The sequence below is a fragment of the Pituophis catenifer genome, unplaced genomic scaffold (assembly GCF_029215685.1).
Source record: "Pituophis catenifer annectens isolate HBS135680 unplaced genomic scaffold, rPitCat1.0.hap2 SCAF_2, whole genome shotgun sequence".
Lineage (NCBI taxonomy): Eukaryota > Metazoa > Chordata > Lepidosauria > Squamata > Colubridae > Pituophis > Pituophis catenifer.
This window is the reverse complement of record NW_027256882.1, coordinates 39,796,142-39,812,492: the sequence shown is the minus strand read 5'-3', so window position 1 is coordinate 39,812,492 and position 16,351 is coordinate 39,796,142. Positions and strand designations below refer to the sequence as shown.

The 16,351-nt window shown below is 43.0% G+C and overlaps 1 protein-coding gene across 1 annotated transcript; it reads left to right on the top strand.

The window, feature by feature from the left end:
• The first annotated feature begins 1,015 nt into the window (after positions 1 to 1,015).
• Positions 1,016 to 12,815, top strand: LOC139309395 (cholinesterase-like). Its single transcript, XM_070933457.1, has 4 exons — positions 1,016 to 2,529; positions 9,861 to 10,015; positions 10,948 to 10,996; positions 12,749 to 12,815. Exons 1-3 carry the CDS (start codon positions 1,031 to 1,033, stop codon positions 10,980 to 10,982), a joined length of 1,689 nt encoding a protein of 562 aa, XP_070789558.1. The 5' UTR covers positions 1,016 to 1,030; the 3' UTR covers positions 10,983 to 10,996; positions 12,749 to 12,815.
• Positions 12,816 to 16,351: the final 3,536 nt, after the last annotated feature.

The window sequence follows — 16,351 nt, the reverse complement described above, 5'->3', positions numbered from 1 at the left end:
ATTACATTTGTTAAATGTCATTTCTGTTTAACAGAGAACACTTTCCTTGATTATCTACATGTCCTTTGCTTAGTTTAAGTTCTTTCTGTATATCTAGCAATTATTAAAGGGAGGGTGGGTGGGTGGGAGGGAGGGAGAGTTTGGTCTAGTGCTTAAGGCACCAGACTAGGAAGCAGAAACCATGAATTCTAGTTCTGCCTTAGCCATAAAAACCAGCTGGGGGATTTTGGGCTGGTTATTTTCTCTCAGCCTAACTCACCACACAGAGTTGTTGTTGTGGGGAAAATAGGAGGAGGAAGGAGTATTACATATGTTCGTCCCCTTGAGTTGTTTATAAAAATAATAATGGTAGGATATTTAATAAATGTATAAATTACATCCAGAAGCCAGAGACTAAAATAGAGAGGTAGGTTGGCTGGCTAGCAGGATAAACAACTGAACTTTTAAAAATGGCAATAAATCTCATTTCGTACAATGGGACAAAATTCTGGAAAGATAAAAAATGTTTTTAAAGTTTACAGAGTTACAGAATATCAGAGTTGGAAGGGACCTTGGAGGTCTTCTAATCCACTTCTTGCTTAAGCAGAAGATCCTATATACAATGACAGACAAATGGCTGTTCAATCTCTTCCCACAACTTCTGGAGGCAAGCTGTTCCACTAATTAAATTGTTCTCACTGACAGGAAATTTCTCCTTAATTCTAGGTTGGATCTCTCTTTAATAAGCTTCCATCCATTATCTGCCCTCAGGGGCTTTGGAGAATAAGCCAATCCCCTCTTCTCTTGATAGCCCCTCAGAGAATAGAATAGAATAAAATAGAATAGAATGGAATGGAATGGAATGGAATGGAATGGAATGAATGGAATGGAATGGAATAGAACAGAATAGAGCTGGAAGGGACCTGGGAGGTCTTCTAGTCCAGCCCCCTGCTCAAGCAGGAGAACCTATAAGGTGGGCTTATACAGTATTGGAATAATCTCTTATTGGTTGTAACTTTTTCCAGGTCCACCGACTCGTCCTACTGTTGCAATGCCTTGTCTGCTATGCCCGTCTCTCTTGGGCTGCCTCCTCCTCCTCCTTCCCTTTCCATTAGCCTCCAGTTCTGTGTCTAAAGGAGACACAGTGGTCAGAACCAGCAGTGGCCCCATTAAGGGCAAGCAGTTCCTAGCTGGCATTGGGTCTGTGACAGCCTATCTAGGCATTCCTTATGCTAAGCCTCCACTGGGGAAGTTGCGTTTCCAGAAACCTCTTCCACATCAGCCATGGAAGCAAACATTGGAAGCCACCAGTTTTGGCAATTCCTGCCCTCAATTTATTTTGCGGGATGTCCCTGAAGCAGATATATGGTCTCCTAAAACACCACTGTCAGAAGATTGCCTTTCCCTCAACATCTGGGTACCACACCCACAACCTTCTTCACCAGTCCCTGTTTTGGTCTGGATACACGGAGGGAGTTTTTTAATGGGCACATCTTCTGTGGACGTGTTAAATGGGGCACCTTTGGCTGCCGCTGAGAACGTCATTGTGGTCACCATCAATTATCGCTTGGGAGCCCTGGGCTTTCTGTACTTGCCACCAGCTGCTCCAGGGAACCTAGGCTTATGGGACCAACAGCTGGCCCTGAAGTGGGTAAAAGAGAATGCAGCTGCCTTTGGGGGAGATCCTTCTCGGGTGACCATTTTTGGCCACAGTGCTGGAGGATCTTGTGTGAATTTCCATCTTCTTGCACCAAAAAGCCAGGACCTTTTTGCCCAAGCCGTGATCCAGAGCGGTACAGCCAATGCCTTCTATGCTTGGAGGTCTCCTGAGGAAGCCAAACAAAAATCCCTGGAATTTGTTCATCTGCTAGGTTGTTCCAAGGACAATAATATCAGCATCGTGCATTGCCTGCAATCAAAAAATGTTTCTGAACTTATTCGGCATGAAATAGCTCTGTTCTTAAAAGGTGGCATCCTTTTGAATATTCCCTTCAGGCCGACCGTAGATAGGGAGTTTTTGCTTGGTGATCCAGAAAAGCTCATGGAGGAGGGGCAAATTCAGGCCAAACCTGTCCTCATAGGTGAAACCTCTGATGAAGCAGCCGCATTTGTCCACTTTGTTTTCCCTAACATCACCCACAATCTCATCAACCAGGAGCAGCTTCTGAAAGGGATAAGAATGTTGGTGCCAAATGCAACTGAAGATTTTATTCAGACTATTGCACTGAAGTACAGTGGAGGAAATCACGGCCCAGCACAATACCGCTCTGCTCTGTCCCACTTCTATACAGATCGGATATTTGCATGCCCAATAAGGGAAGCTGCAGGAAATATCAGGAAAACTGGGAGTCCTGTATATGCCTATTTATTCGCACATCGCCCTTCATGGTCAGTTTGGCCTGAATGGATTGGAGCAACTCACGGTGCTGAGATTCCTTTTGTTTTTGGAACCCTTGAATCTACGCTGCCTTTCAATCAAACATACACAGAGGCTGAAGCCAGACTGAGCCATAAGATGATGCACTACTGGGCAGAGTTTGCCAGAACTGGGTAAGTAGTTCACTTTATTTCAAAAATTTGTATTTTAAATCTAAAGAAAGCCTTTCCATTCAACAAATGCACTTTATATCTAAAGCAATGAAGCCATAAAGTAATGCATGCTATTCCTTTGCATATGTTTACAGGTTGTGTTAATACAAGTAGTTCATGATTTACATGGGACTAGAATTTCTTTTGCTAAGCAAGATCGTTGTTAAGTAAATCATACTGTCAGCGTTCCAACTTATGATTTTCCCGTGAAATGCAGGAAATGCGGAACTACATAGACAAGAATTTACGAAGGGGTTTCATTGAGCCAACTAAACCACGGGTAGCGGCACCGGTCTTTTTTAAAGAGAAGAAAGACGGCTCTATGCGCCTGGTGGTTGATTTTAGTGATATCAATGCAGTTTGCATACACAACTTATATCCCCTGCCCCTCATGAAGGACATACTAGCCCACCTGGCTAAAGGAAAAGTGTTCACCAAACTAGACCTTCGAGAAGCTTACTACCGAATACACATCAGGAAAGGAGATGAGTTGAAAACCGCATTCAACTGCCCCCTGGGGAGTTTCCAGTTCAAGGTAATGCCCTTTGGACTGCAAGGAGCCCCGGCAGTGTTCATGCAGCTGATAAAGAAGTCCTACATGAGCACCTTTACAAAGGGGTCCTCGTCTACCTGGACGATATTCTCATCTACACGGAGACCATAGACGAACACATAGCCCTCGTCCGCCAAGTCCTAGAAAAACTGCTAAGGGCGAACCTGTATGTCAAACTGTCAAAATGCGAGTTCCACCAATCACGACTAGATTACCTAGGCTACCGAGTATCAAACGAGGGAATAGAGATGGACCCAGCCAAAGTCCAATCAGTTCTACAGTGGCAGCCCCCTCGCACCCGCAGACAACTGCAAAGCTTCCTAGGGTTCGCAAACTTCTACAGACAATTCATCCCCTCATTCGCAAGAATTGCCAAACCTCTGACAGACCTCCTAAAGACAGGAAGTCCGATGACGAAACCCCGCCCAGGACAACCCCTACAGTGGGACCTGACCTGCCAACAGGCATTCGAGACACTAAAAAAGATGTTTGCAAAAGAACCTGTCTTAAAGCATCCTGACCCTGAGCAGCCCTTCGTCATCCAAGCAGACGCAAGCGATGTGGCAGTGGGGGCCGTGCTGCTCCAAAAGAACAGCCAAGGTAATCTACAACCTTGCGCCTACACCTCCCGCAAGCTCACCAACACGGAGAGGCAATGGGCGGCGTGGGAGAAGGAAGTGTTTGCAGTGAGATGGGCGTTGTTGACCTGGCAGCACCTACTAGAGGGAGGCCAGAGACCGTTCGAAGTCTGGACTGATCATAAAAACCTGGAGGCCCTCAGAACCCCACGGAAATTGTTGCCCAGGCAAGTCCGGTGGGCTCAATACTTCAATCATTTCAACTTCGAGCTTAAGCACATCCCAGGGGGGAAGAACTTCCTGGCTGACAACCTCTCCCGGATGCCCCAATACAACAGTGAGCGGGAGCAGGTAGTGAATGCCATCATCCCCTCCACCCAAGCAGCGGGTTAGGTGGTCACCAGACGACAACGATGCGACCAGCAGGGCCAACCTGCAAGTGATTTAACTACAAGACTCAAAAATGAAACAGTGACAGACCCCTGGTTCCGAGACAATCAACATCTCTTGATGAAAAGAGATGACCTAGCATGGAAGGGGACAAAGCTCTATGTCCCACAGACTCTACGCACCCTGATCCTCAAGAGGAGCCACAACATTAAACCAGTGGGACACTTCGGGTTCCTAAAGACTCTGCACCTAGTACGAAAGCAGTTCTGGTGGCCCCACATGAGAAAGGACGTAGACAGTTATGTAAAAAGTTGCACCATTTGTGCCACGATGAAGAAAAGACCAGGGTGCCCTCCTGGACTGTTGCAACCAGTAGCTGAACCGACAAGACCATGGGAGGAGATTGCGATGGACTTCATAGTAGACCTACCGAGGAGTAGTGGAAATACAGTGATTTGGACTGTAATAGACTTATTCTCCGAACAGGCACACTTCATTCCTTGCAGCAGACTGCCCTCAGCCTGCCAGTTATCCAAACTGTTCCTGAAACTGACTTCCTGTTGGCTCCATGAGCTTTGCTGACGCTCTTTCACTAGCGCCCGATCCCCGGCACCGTAAATGCCACCAGAACAGCTGAAAAACAACTGTCTGGTGGCGAAAAAACCCTCTCCCCGGGCAAAGGGGAGAGAGAAGAGCTGACAGGTGGAGGTAGAGCCCCCTAAGTGCACTAGGAGAAATCCTGGGGCGCGAAGGGTGTGGGCTCCCTATTGAAGCCTGTCAAGCTGCTCCGGACCAGGGAGCTAGAAGCCGCGACCAAAATCTGCTGAAAACAACTGGGGGGACTTTTAACATCTTTACTTTGATTGCAGACAGAGCAAATCAGGAGAAAAAAGGAAAAAATTGCAAGTAATACTTTAACTCCGTTTTAAAATGCAGAAAATGGCGTCTGAGAGCGGGAGGAGGAAGCTACTAGGGAAAGTGCTTGTTAATGCTTGTTAATGTTTGCAACAGTGATACAGCTACTGGATTACACCTTAAGACAGTGTTTCCCAAACTTGGCTATTTTAAGATGCATGGACTTCAATTCCCAGAATTCCCCAACCAGTATGCCTGGTTGAGGAATTCTGGGAGTTGAAGTCCATACATCTTCAAAGGGTCAAGTTTGGGAAACACTGCCTTAAGAGAAAGTTTTAAAGTGGAAGCGTCCAGGAAAAGAATTTGGTATCGAGGAAAAGAATTTAGTACTGACTTTAATTAAAAGCTTGCTTTTATACTGTGTGGAAAATAGTTGGAATTGTTGTCCTGATAGCTGGATGAATACAAAGTGGCTGAAATATGGCTGACATCAGGGCTGGTGAATCAGCAAATTCTCAAGCTGTGACTGTTCATGTTTTTCAAGAACTCTTAGACTCCTTTAATTCTGCTCTCTTGGATACAATTGAAAGAGCTTTTTCAAAAAACAGCTTGGAAAATCATAAGCAGTTGTTGGCGGGATCAGCAAATTCTCAAGCTGTGACTGTTCAGGTTTTTCAAAAATCTCTAGACTTTTTTAATTCTGCTCTTCTGGATACAATTGAAAGAGCTTTTTCAAAAAACAGCTTGGGAAAACATAAGCAGTTGTTGGATGGCCAGCAGGAAATTACTCAGAGGAGTTTGTTTTTGGAAAAGCAAGAGGCTGTCAGGATTGAAAGGCAGGCTGGCACAGTTGAAACAATGGTTTTGGCGGACGTTTCCATTCAATTGATAGAAAAGCAACAAACAGACTCTTTATTGCAAGCTGACAACCTTTATGGCAACAAATTTTGGCTATATGGACAAAGGAATGGACTGAATGATTATACAAGCAAGAAGAGTCGAAATGGGGATTTCAAATTAGAAAACGTGACCTCAAGAAGAGAGCGAGTATTTCAGAAACATCAACCTCAAATCAACATTTTAAAATTTTCAAAAATAAAATTGGGGGGACTGTTGAAAGAATTTATTAAAAAAAAGGATTGGAAAAATATAGAAAGAAGAGAAGAACAGAAGATTAAGAAAGATATCTTCCTGTAGATTTTGAAATTTGCATTTGGCAAATATGTGTTTTAATGGTATTAAGAGATTTTTAAAATGTTTAACATAAGATTATATTATTTTAAAAGATATATGAGATAAATTGTGCAAGCTTTCAGGATGCCCAACTTTTTGAAGCAAAGAGGATTGATGTTAAATTCAGAATCCTATTACAAAATGATAATTAGTTTTGGATAAGTAAAAGGGCTGCTTTTTAAAAAGTTAGAGGTATTAAAATGGTTAATTGAAAATCTGAAAGATATCTTCCTGTAGATTTTGAAATTTGCATTTGGCAAATATGTGTTTTAATGGTATTAAGAGATTTTTAGAATGTTTAACATAAGATTATATTATTTTAAAAGATATACGAGATAAAATGTGTAAGATTTCAAGATGCCCAATTTTTCTGAAGGAAAGAGGATTAATGTTAAATTCAGAATTTCATTAGGGAGTAATGTTCAAAAGAATGATGTTTGAGGGTATGGAAATGGAATTTATTCATGATTTTTACTGTTTGTAATACTGTTAAAGTATTGGATTATACATCAAGGAAAAGTTTTTTTATAATTAGGAAGAATGAATTTAACTTAATTGGTTGTGAGAATTTATAAAAGGGAGGTTGATGAATTGGAGCAAGGGGAGTTAAAGAACGTGTGGGAGTTTTGAACTTTATAATTAGTTAGTTTATTTTAGCATATGTTTGTTAGATGCTATACCCTGTTTTTGCTCTGGGAAGTCGGGGGGTGGGTGGGATAAGGGTTGGGGTGGGGAAAAAGTGGTGAATAGAGAAATGTTTTAACAGAAGAAAGTATCTACGATTAGAATACAGGAGTTGCTCAGATACTAAAGGAGGAGAATATTTCACAGCAAAGAAGTTAGAAAGGAGAGAGGAGGAGAGGGTAGGAAGAGGAGAGGGAGGGAGAGGAATGGAAGAAAGGAGAGGAGAAAGGGAAGGGGACAGGAGTAGGAGTGAAGGTGAGAAGGGGGAAAAGAAGAGAGAAGTGGGGGAAAGGAAAAGGAAGTAGTATGAGGTAGGAGAGGAGGTAGGAGAAAGTAGGAGAGAAGAGGAGGGAGGGAAGGGAAAGAAAGGAGGAGAAGAAGGTTTGTTGTGGAATGAGGGAAGGAAGAGAAGAAGAGCAACTCCGAATGTAATTAAAATGTTTTATTTTAATGCTTTCTTTAAGGGAAACATGTATATGTAGGATTTATTATGTATAAGAAAATGTATATTTTCTATTATTGGGGAGGGGGAAAGGGTGGGGGGGGGAGAAAATTGTTTGTATTTCTTATAAAACTTTTCAATAAAAAACAAACAAACAAACTGTTCCTGAAACACATTTACTGCCTGCATGGAGTCCCCAGGAGAATCATCTCTAACCGAGGGGTCCAGTTCACAGCAAAGTTCTGGAGGGAGTTCCTACGATCCATAGGGTTGTTCCAAGGTCTCAGCTCAACGTTTCACCCGAGCACCAATGGGGGGGGGAGAGACTGAATGCTATGATAGAGCAATATTTAAGATGCTACGTCGACTACCAGCAGTCCAATTGGGCAGACCACCTATCTTTTGCGGAGGTCGCGTATAATAATGCTGTCCACAGTAGCACGGGGTTAACCCTGTTCAAAGTAGTGAGTGGTATGGATTTTGTCCCCATGCCAAAGTAACCGAGGGAGCCCCCTTCCTCAGTCAGCTTGACCGACTGGATGGCAATGTTGAGAGAAACCTGGGAGAATGTTAAGAGGGCACTGGCCAAGGCGGCCCAATCCTATAAGAAACAAGCAGACAAGCACCGAACTCCCCAAAGACCATTTCAAGTGGGAGAGAAGGTCTACCTCTCCACCAAGTATTTGAGACTTAGACTCCCGAGCAGGAAATTGGGCCCAAAATTTATAGGACCGTTCCCTATAGTAAAAATAATCAACCCGGTTACAGTACAACTGCAGTTGCCCCGGCTCCTAGGGACGATACACCCCATTTTCCACAGCAGCCTTCTGAAGCCTGTAGTGGGGTCTACTTTAAGGCCGATGCCATGTGACCCCCCCGGGCCCCTGGTTGTTGGGGGCCAAACTCACTATGAAGTGCAGCGAATTCTTGATTCAAGATGGCACAGGGGTTGCCTCCAATACTTAATTAAATGGAAGGGTTACCCGTTGTCAGAGGCTTCCTGGGTGAAGAGCTCAAACATCCAAGCTGACCGCCTTATAGCAAAATTCCATGCAGACCACCCGGGCAAGCCGGGGGGGGGACACACACCCAAGGGGATACCGATACTTAACTTGTTGTGTTTCTTTTTCTTTTGAGGCAGGCCGCGTTGGAGAAATGAAGGGAGAGGGGCTGGATGTCAGCGTTCCAACTTATGATTTTCCCCCAGCGCTGATATGAATGAGAGAAGCCTTGTTATAATGCTGGGATGAACCTTCACCTACTTTCCTTTAGCCCGGCAGATAAAGTCACCTAGGTGATGGAGGAAGGGGGGAAATTCCTGTGACTGCAAAGAGCTTGGGATGAAGAGATGGATCTAGATGATGGCCAATGAGACACTGGGAAATAATGAGCAGAAAGGGAGGGTTTTGGAAGGGGGTGCCAGTGCTGGCTGCAGATGAGTTCAGGAATGACGTAGTTTATTCTTAAATAAAAGAAAAGATTCATCAAAGACTTTGCGTTTGAGAATGAAATTTATTTGAGATAACACCGAAACCTGACACATACCCAATTTTAAAACCTTTCTTACCACAGTTATTAAGCAAATAACTGCAATTTTTAAGTACAATATATGATTATGTTAATCCAGTTTCCTTCACTGACTTTGCTTGTTGAAAATCAGCTGGGAAGGTTGCAAATGGCGATCATGTGACCCTGGGACATTGCAGCCATTGGAAATACATGCCAGTTGCCAAGCAGCCAAATTTTTATCACGTGACCATGAGGATGCTGGAATAGTTGTAAGTGCAAGGACCAGTTGTAAGTCACTTTTTTCAGTTCCATTTTAGCCTTGAATGGACGTTAAGTGAATAGTTGAAAGTCAAGGATGACCTGTACTGGAAACAGCCCTGAAATCTTTAAGGATTCTTAATAATGTCACTTATAGATAATTGTTCTTTTATGAGTTCAGTGGTATCACACATATTCCCGGGTACATTATTTCTCCAAGTGGAATAAAGGAAGCGAAAGGGAGATAAGAAACAGAGCATTACTCTACCATTAAGAGAACGAGCAAAGGCTTTCAAGGGAGTTAAGTAGTGAAGGGGAAACTCACAGGATGGAGGGTGCCCAGGGTGTGAGGAATGGGGGGATGGATTGAGATCCAGGAGTCTATGAGGAGCTTACCTGGGTTTGGATCAGCAAGGAGGAGACACAAGAGATTCCACCAAGCCAAACTCCACCCCTCCCTCAAAGTCCCCTTTGGGAGTTCCCCTTGGTTGTAGTTTCTCAAGTCAAAACCAGTCTCTTTGGAAAAGAGCTACATCAGAATAACAGAGATGGAAGGGACCTTGGAGGTCTTCTAGTCCAACCTCCTGCTCAAGCAGGAGACCCTATTCCACTCTGGACAAGTGGCTCTCCAATCTCTTCTTAAAAACCTCCAGCTATGAAGCACTCAGAGTTTCTGAAGGCAAAGCTGTTCCATTGATCAATTGTTCTCACTGTCAGGAAATTTCTCCTTATTTCTAGGTTGTTTCTCCCCTTGATTAGTTTCCATCAATGTCCTTTTCTTCCTCCTTAGGAATCCCACTGGGTCAGCAGCCAGCAAGGATGAGTGGCCACTCTATAATGCCACAGAGCAGAATTTCTTCCTTCTTAATACTGAGCCATTCCAGGAAAGGGTGATAGAGCACTGCGATTTTTTAAAGAGCCTTTTTTCAAAGGCTGAAGAGACACGTAAGTTCAACTATTAGTTCTGCCTTTGGAAGGGAGTAGCGGTTGATGAAAAAGATGTTTTTAAAAATCATTTATATATCAAATATAGAGATTGCCCATCTCACTCATAGAGCAATCTCTAAAAATTGATTTTATTGCCACTCTTTGCTGAAACATACTCATTTGAATTCAAATTTGTAATGCTAGTGATAAATTTTGTAGAGCAAACGTATTTCATGACGTCCCAAGAGTTGGGTTTCTAGTAATGTCCTCTAAGTAAGCCTTAGTTGCTCACATAAATATAACAACAACAAAAACAATAACGAATCCCAAAACATCTGGATCACTTCTTGACCACCATCGTCATTGACAAAATCCCTCTCAGTCAATTGCAAAAGGCAGCTTTATTTGGAATAGCTTAAATCCTGCAATGATAACTTTATCAGCCTTGGTACTACAGTGGTTTAAAGCACCCTGTTATTAACACAGCTGCCTGCAATTTACTGCTGGTTCGAATCTCTCCAAGGCTCAAGGTTGACTCAGCCTTCCATCCTTTCTAAGGTAGGTTAAATGAGGACCCAGTTTGTGGGGGCAATAAGCTGACTTTGTATAAATATACAAAAGTATGAAGGCTATTGCTTAACGCACTGTAAACCGCCCTGAGTCTCCGGAGAAGGGCGGCATATAAATCAAATTAAAAAAAAAAAATACCATCAAAAAAATCTGCCCATCCCAGTTTTTTTGGAAGGACAGAGTAGGTAGACAAAAATGTCAAATCCAGTCTAAACATCTGGCTGACCATGTGACGAACAATAACGTTTTGATATATATTTAATAAATATATATATTATGCCATGCATCATGGAATCCGAAGAATCCTACTTCTAGATTCAGATTCTTTAGTGATAAGATGTACACCTTATCTTGATATTTTGTTTTTATTTGTTCTGCAGAGCAGTCCAAAGGTGATTCTGTTTCATTGGACTAGGAAGAAGACATCAGGTAGGAATTCAGTGCTTGGTTGTAGTAACGGCTGACAATTGGGATCAAGTTGGATGATTTCAGAAGGGGATTAGACTTCTTTCTAAATAGTAATTTCACATCGGCATTTCAAACCATTTTTAAGTAGCACTTTTGTGGCTCAGCTTCACTGTGCGAAATGGAAGCTCTCCAAGCTGATGCCAATGGCCTTTGTGGAAGAGGAACCTGGAGAAACCTCTCGATCTCAGCATAAACAAATACAGATCTTGGGCATAGGGAAGGAAGCAATGAGCCACCAAGAGTAACTTACAGAGAAGATTATGCAGTGCTGAAAAAGAGAAAGAGAAAGCATGAGAATGAAATTCAGCCTGTGGGGGAAATCAGTTTTCATATGAATGGGACTATTTAATAGACAAATGGAGACACTGGGATTGTGTCCTTGTAGCCCAGTGATAAACATTATCAGAACATTCCCATAGGCACCCCTGAATCTCAAGATGCAAATATTTCTTCTAACGAAGACCATTGTCCTCTCTAGGTAACAGAAGGGCAGGAAGTAACTTGAGATCAGTTAGGTTATTAATTACCAATGTGTATGCATGCATAAAAATCCCCCTGCATTTTGAAATGTATAAATATGAGTGAATCTGTCAGGTCTGCCATCGTAATGACTTCAGCCTACTTCGCTTCACTGGCATCTTGTGATAAAATGCAGTGAGGGGGAGGGAGAATGGGGATGCAGGGAAGGGGGATGTCAGGATGACAGAACCAGAGGTGTTGATCCAATAATATGAGCATGAGAATGGAATGTGAAACTCCACCAAAGAGGCACCAAACGTTAAAGCTGTTACCAAAACTAATATTATTGGAGTCTTAAGACTGGTCAAGATGGGAGGACCTGGGAGAAGGGGAAAAGGCAGGCTTTGCACAGGAATACTCAAATCCAGCTTTTCTTGCGCTGTAACCACTTGACTTTAGTAAAAGTATCCTTTTTGCTACAAATGGATTTGAGGGTTTTTCTTTCCTGAACATCCAAGCTGGGACAAGCCTGACAGCATCCTTTTCTCTGCAAGAGTTCCTCCCACTATTTTCTCAAGGGAATTTCTCCACTGCACACTGTTAACAGTAAATACTGCAGCAAGCCTTGATTACCTGCTTTGGGTCCTGCATTTTGATTCGACAAACCCCTCCATGTTTAGCATAAGGGGAATACAGAGCACCTTAGGTGGACCTTTAAGGTTAAGATTAAGGCACCAGGCTAGACATCAGGAGATTGTGAGTTCTAATCCTACCTAAGCCATGAAAGCCTGAAAGGTACGAATAGAGTTTACAGTCTGGTAACTTTTAGCCTGACGCCTTAATCTCAAGAACCCATCTAAGGTACTCTGTGTTCCCCTTATAATAAATACGCTGACTTTAGACTAGGCACTCTCTCTCAGCCCAACTCACCTCACAGGGTTGTTGTTGTTGGGAAAATAGGAGGAGGAAGGAGTGTGGGGTATGTTTTCCACCTTGGGATATTTGTAAAAATAATAAAGGTGAGATACATGTAATAAACAAAAATAAATAAAATTCTCTTATTGTACCTTACTACAGAGAAGATCATCCTGGAATCTCTGCTTTGCCTCTGGCCTAGAACTGGCCTACTATGAAGGGCTGCCACATAGGTTGAACCTCTTTGAAAATGGCATCCATATCTCAAAGGCACCATTTGCAAACCTAGCTACAATTTTGTTGGCTTCAGAATAACGGTTCTGTGTTTATTTCTCTCAGGAATCAATCAAGACTTCTCTTTAAAGCCTGGGCCAATGATGACAAGCTGCACCAGAGAACCTTCCAGAAGCATCCATTGTCCTTTCAGGGACTGACTGGTGGGAACTTGGAAGACAAATAAGGAGACAACTAAAACCCACATCACTTTTGCTGTTAAAATAATAAATTGCTAGGAGTAATTTGTTATATCTTGATTTGAGACAGGCTTTTAATTAATCCAGCTCCCTCAAAAAAGAACCTCTTAATAAATACTGTTTGACTTCTTAGGATAAAAATCCTTTTATTTTCACAATGAAGGGAAATAGTAATAAGGATATGATAAATAATAGTAGAATATAATATACTGGAATACTATAATTAGTAGAAACTTGTTATTCTGTAAACATTTGTTTCCTGTAACACATATATGCTACATTATGCCTTTGTATTTGTATTTCTTGTAAGTAACTTCCTGTAACAAACATATGCTGTATTAGGCCTCTGTAAAGTATCTGGAATTTGTGAAACATATGTTCCTGCCATCAATTTGAATCCACATCAGTCTTATTCCTGTTTTTCTCCTGCCATCCAAAGCCTGGTACCAGTGGTGGGTTTCAAAAAAACCCGGTTCTGTGGGCATGGCTTGGTGGGCGTGGCATGTGAAGGATACTGCAAAATCTCCATTCCCTCCCAAATCCAGGGGAAGGTTACTGCAAAATCCTCATTCCCTCCCCACTCCAGGGAAAGGATACTGTAAAATCTCCACTCCCTCCCCAATCCAGGGAAAGTTACTGCAAAATCCCCATTTTCTCCCGATCAGCTGGGATTTGGGAGGTAGAGAATAGATGGGGGCGGGGCCAGTCACAATTTTTACTACCGGTTCTCCGAACTACTCAAAATTTCCGCTATTGGATACAAACCTAAATTAGGAGGCCGGAATTGGGGACTTAACTGGTGTTTCTAACAGTATAAAAAGGATGCCATATCTTCTCTGAGGTGTGGCCTTTCCTTACATGTCTCTTTTTGTATATGTTTACCCAGCTTTTCACTTTTGATTAAAATTGAACGCTGATTCTTTCTCACAAGCCTCCGCTTCAGTTCTTTTGGCTCATTGTTGGCTTAAGCACATAGCCAGACCTTACAACAACAATTTAAGAACTTGATACAATATGGAAAAATGAAGGAAACAGAAATTCTGCCAAATTTTGCTATAACCTAATGACACACACAGGTTTTTCATAGGGCTGAGCTCCTTAAATCTAATAAATGGGCAGGTTTGATGGTGAACCTATGACATGCGTGCGACAGGTGGCATGTGTAGCCATATCAGTGGGCATGCGAGCTCAGCTCCAGTGCACATGCACGAACCGGCCAACTGGCTTTCGGGCCTTCTGGGCCCACCTGAAGTAGGGAAACAGGCTGTTTCCTGCCTCCAGAGGGCCTCGGGGTGGTGGTGGGGAAGCCTCTCTAGGAGTCTGGGGAGGGTGAAAACGGCCTTCCGCACATCCTCTGGAGGCCCTCCAGAGGCCAGAAACAGCCCCTTTGCCAACTTCCGGTGGGACTGGAAGTTGTCAAATGGGCCATTTTCAGATTCAAATTCTTGAATACAGCTCATCTGTCTGGAACCCACATTGCATATTGGACATTAATACAATCATATGAGTCCAGAGATATTTCACGAGAAGAGTCCTCCACTCCTCTACCTGCAACAGAGTACCTTATGCCACCAGACTTGAAATTTTGAGCTTAGACAACCTAGAACTTTGCCAGCTGATTTTCGGGCCTGATAGGTTCACCATCACGGACATATACTGTACCAGTGGTAGGTTGCCCCCGGTTCAGACCAGTTTGCAAGAATTGGTAGTAAAACCGGTGAGAGGCCCTGCCCACTGCCCCGCATGTCGTCATCGGTGATCTGTGCATGCACAGAAGCAAGGAGCACGCATGAGCAAAGATCTCATTCCGAACCGGTAGTAAAGATAAGTAGAACCCACCCCTGTACTGTACCTGTACATTTTGGTTTTCTTGCCTCAGTGTAGAATCTTACTTTTTTCACCATTGAATTTCATTTCATTTCATTTCATTTCATTTATTTATTTCATCAAGCATGTATTAGATAACAGATATAAGTATAAACATAATTACATATACATGAAATGGATACAAATAAAAGGGAATATTAGGACAGGGACGGTAGGCATGCTGGTGCGCTTATGCACGCCCTTTACAGACCTCTTAGGAATGGGGTGAGGTCGACAGTAGACAGTCTAAGATTAAAGTTTTGGGGGTTTGGGGAAGAAACCACAGAGTTAGGCAGAGCATTCCACGAATTAACAACTCTGTTACTAAAGTCGTATTTTCTGCAATCAAGTTTGGCGCCGTTTACCATAAGTTTGTATCTATTATGTGCTCGTGAATTGTTGTGGTTGAAGCTGAAGTATTCATTGACATTGTAGCAGATAATTAATTGTATTATGCTTAGGTCAGACCAATGGTGAAATCCACATTTTTTTACTACTGGTTCTGTGGGCGTGGCTTGGTGGGCATGGTGTGGTGTGGCTTGGTGGGCTTGGTGTGGTGGGCGTGGCAGGGGAAGGATACTGCAAAATCCCCATTCCCTCCCCACTCCTGGGAGAAGGATATTGCAAAATCTCTATTCTCACCCCACTCTGGGGCCAGCCAGATGTGGTATTTGCCGGTTCTCCGAACTACTCAAAATTTCCGCTACCAGTTCTCCAGAACCTGTCAGAACCTGCTGGGTTTCACCCCTGGATTGGATCCTTCATTTGCTGAAAGGCCGGGAGAGCACTTCCATAGACTCTATTGTCCTCCTGTGCTGCGAATTGTGAATCACAGAAGGTCAATGTAGCATCCCCCTTTGTTGAGTATTTGGAGAGTTGTCGTGTTTGTATACCTGAAGATTGGGAAAGGCTGGAATGGACAATTTTAGAGTAAACAGATGTGGTTTGACCAGATGTTTCCCAAGATTTGTTTTGCTATGGCAGTTATTGCACAGGCTTCGGTAAAGGAGAAGGCTCATGGTGAAACATGAGTTGTGACAGTGTGATGCAAATACTGTCACTTACACATCCTTAAGTTGTAAGGGAAGAAATGTTTCAGCAGGCAAAAGTGAGTGCTGCTGACTGTGAAGACCATATATGAGAGGGTAAGGTTTATGATGCTATGCCATGGTCCATCATTTTTGTTCCCATCAGTTAGTAGCTGATGCCCATGAGTGAAAACCACCTAAATCAACCTGTGTGCCAATCTGTGTGTAGCATCCGTGTATTTCTTAACATGTCATCAGAAAGAAAATTCATTGAAAAGTCAGCATTTTTCACAATGTGATCCAAGCAACCACATACAAAAGACATTCCTCACACAACAATCATGTTCATATAACACATTAGAGCCAATTCAGTTTTAATGTGTCAGCCAACCACATTTTATCACTAAATGTTGGGTGAATCCAAACCTATGTGGTTAGGTTATGGCTTAGTGTGTCGCCCAAACTCAGAAACTGTTTAAGGTAGGGGTGAAATGCTCCCGGTTCAGACCGGATCGCCCGATCTCGTAGTGATGGCGGCGGGCGGTTTGTAGAACTGGTAGCAAAAATCCCCTGCG

Coding starts and splice junctions, on each gene's coding strand:
- LOC139309395 (XM_070933457.1), top strand. CDS start 1,031: ATGCCTTGTCTGCTATGCCCGTCTCTCTTGGGCTGCCTCCTCCTCCTC. Junction 2,530..9,860: donor GCAGAGTTTGCCAGAACTGG/GTAAGTAGTTCA, acceptor CTTCCTCCTTAG/GAATCCCACTGGGTCAGCAG. Junction 10,016..10,947: donor TTCAAAGGCTGAAGAGACAC/GTAAGTTCAACT, acceptor TTTGTTCTGCAG/AGCAGTCCAAAGGTGATTCT.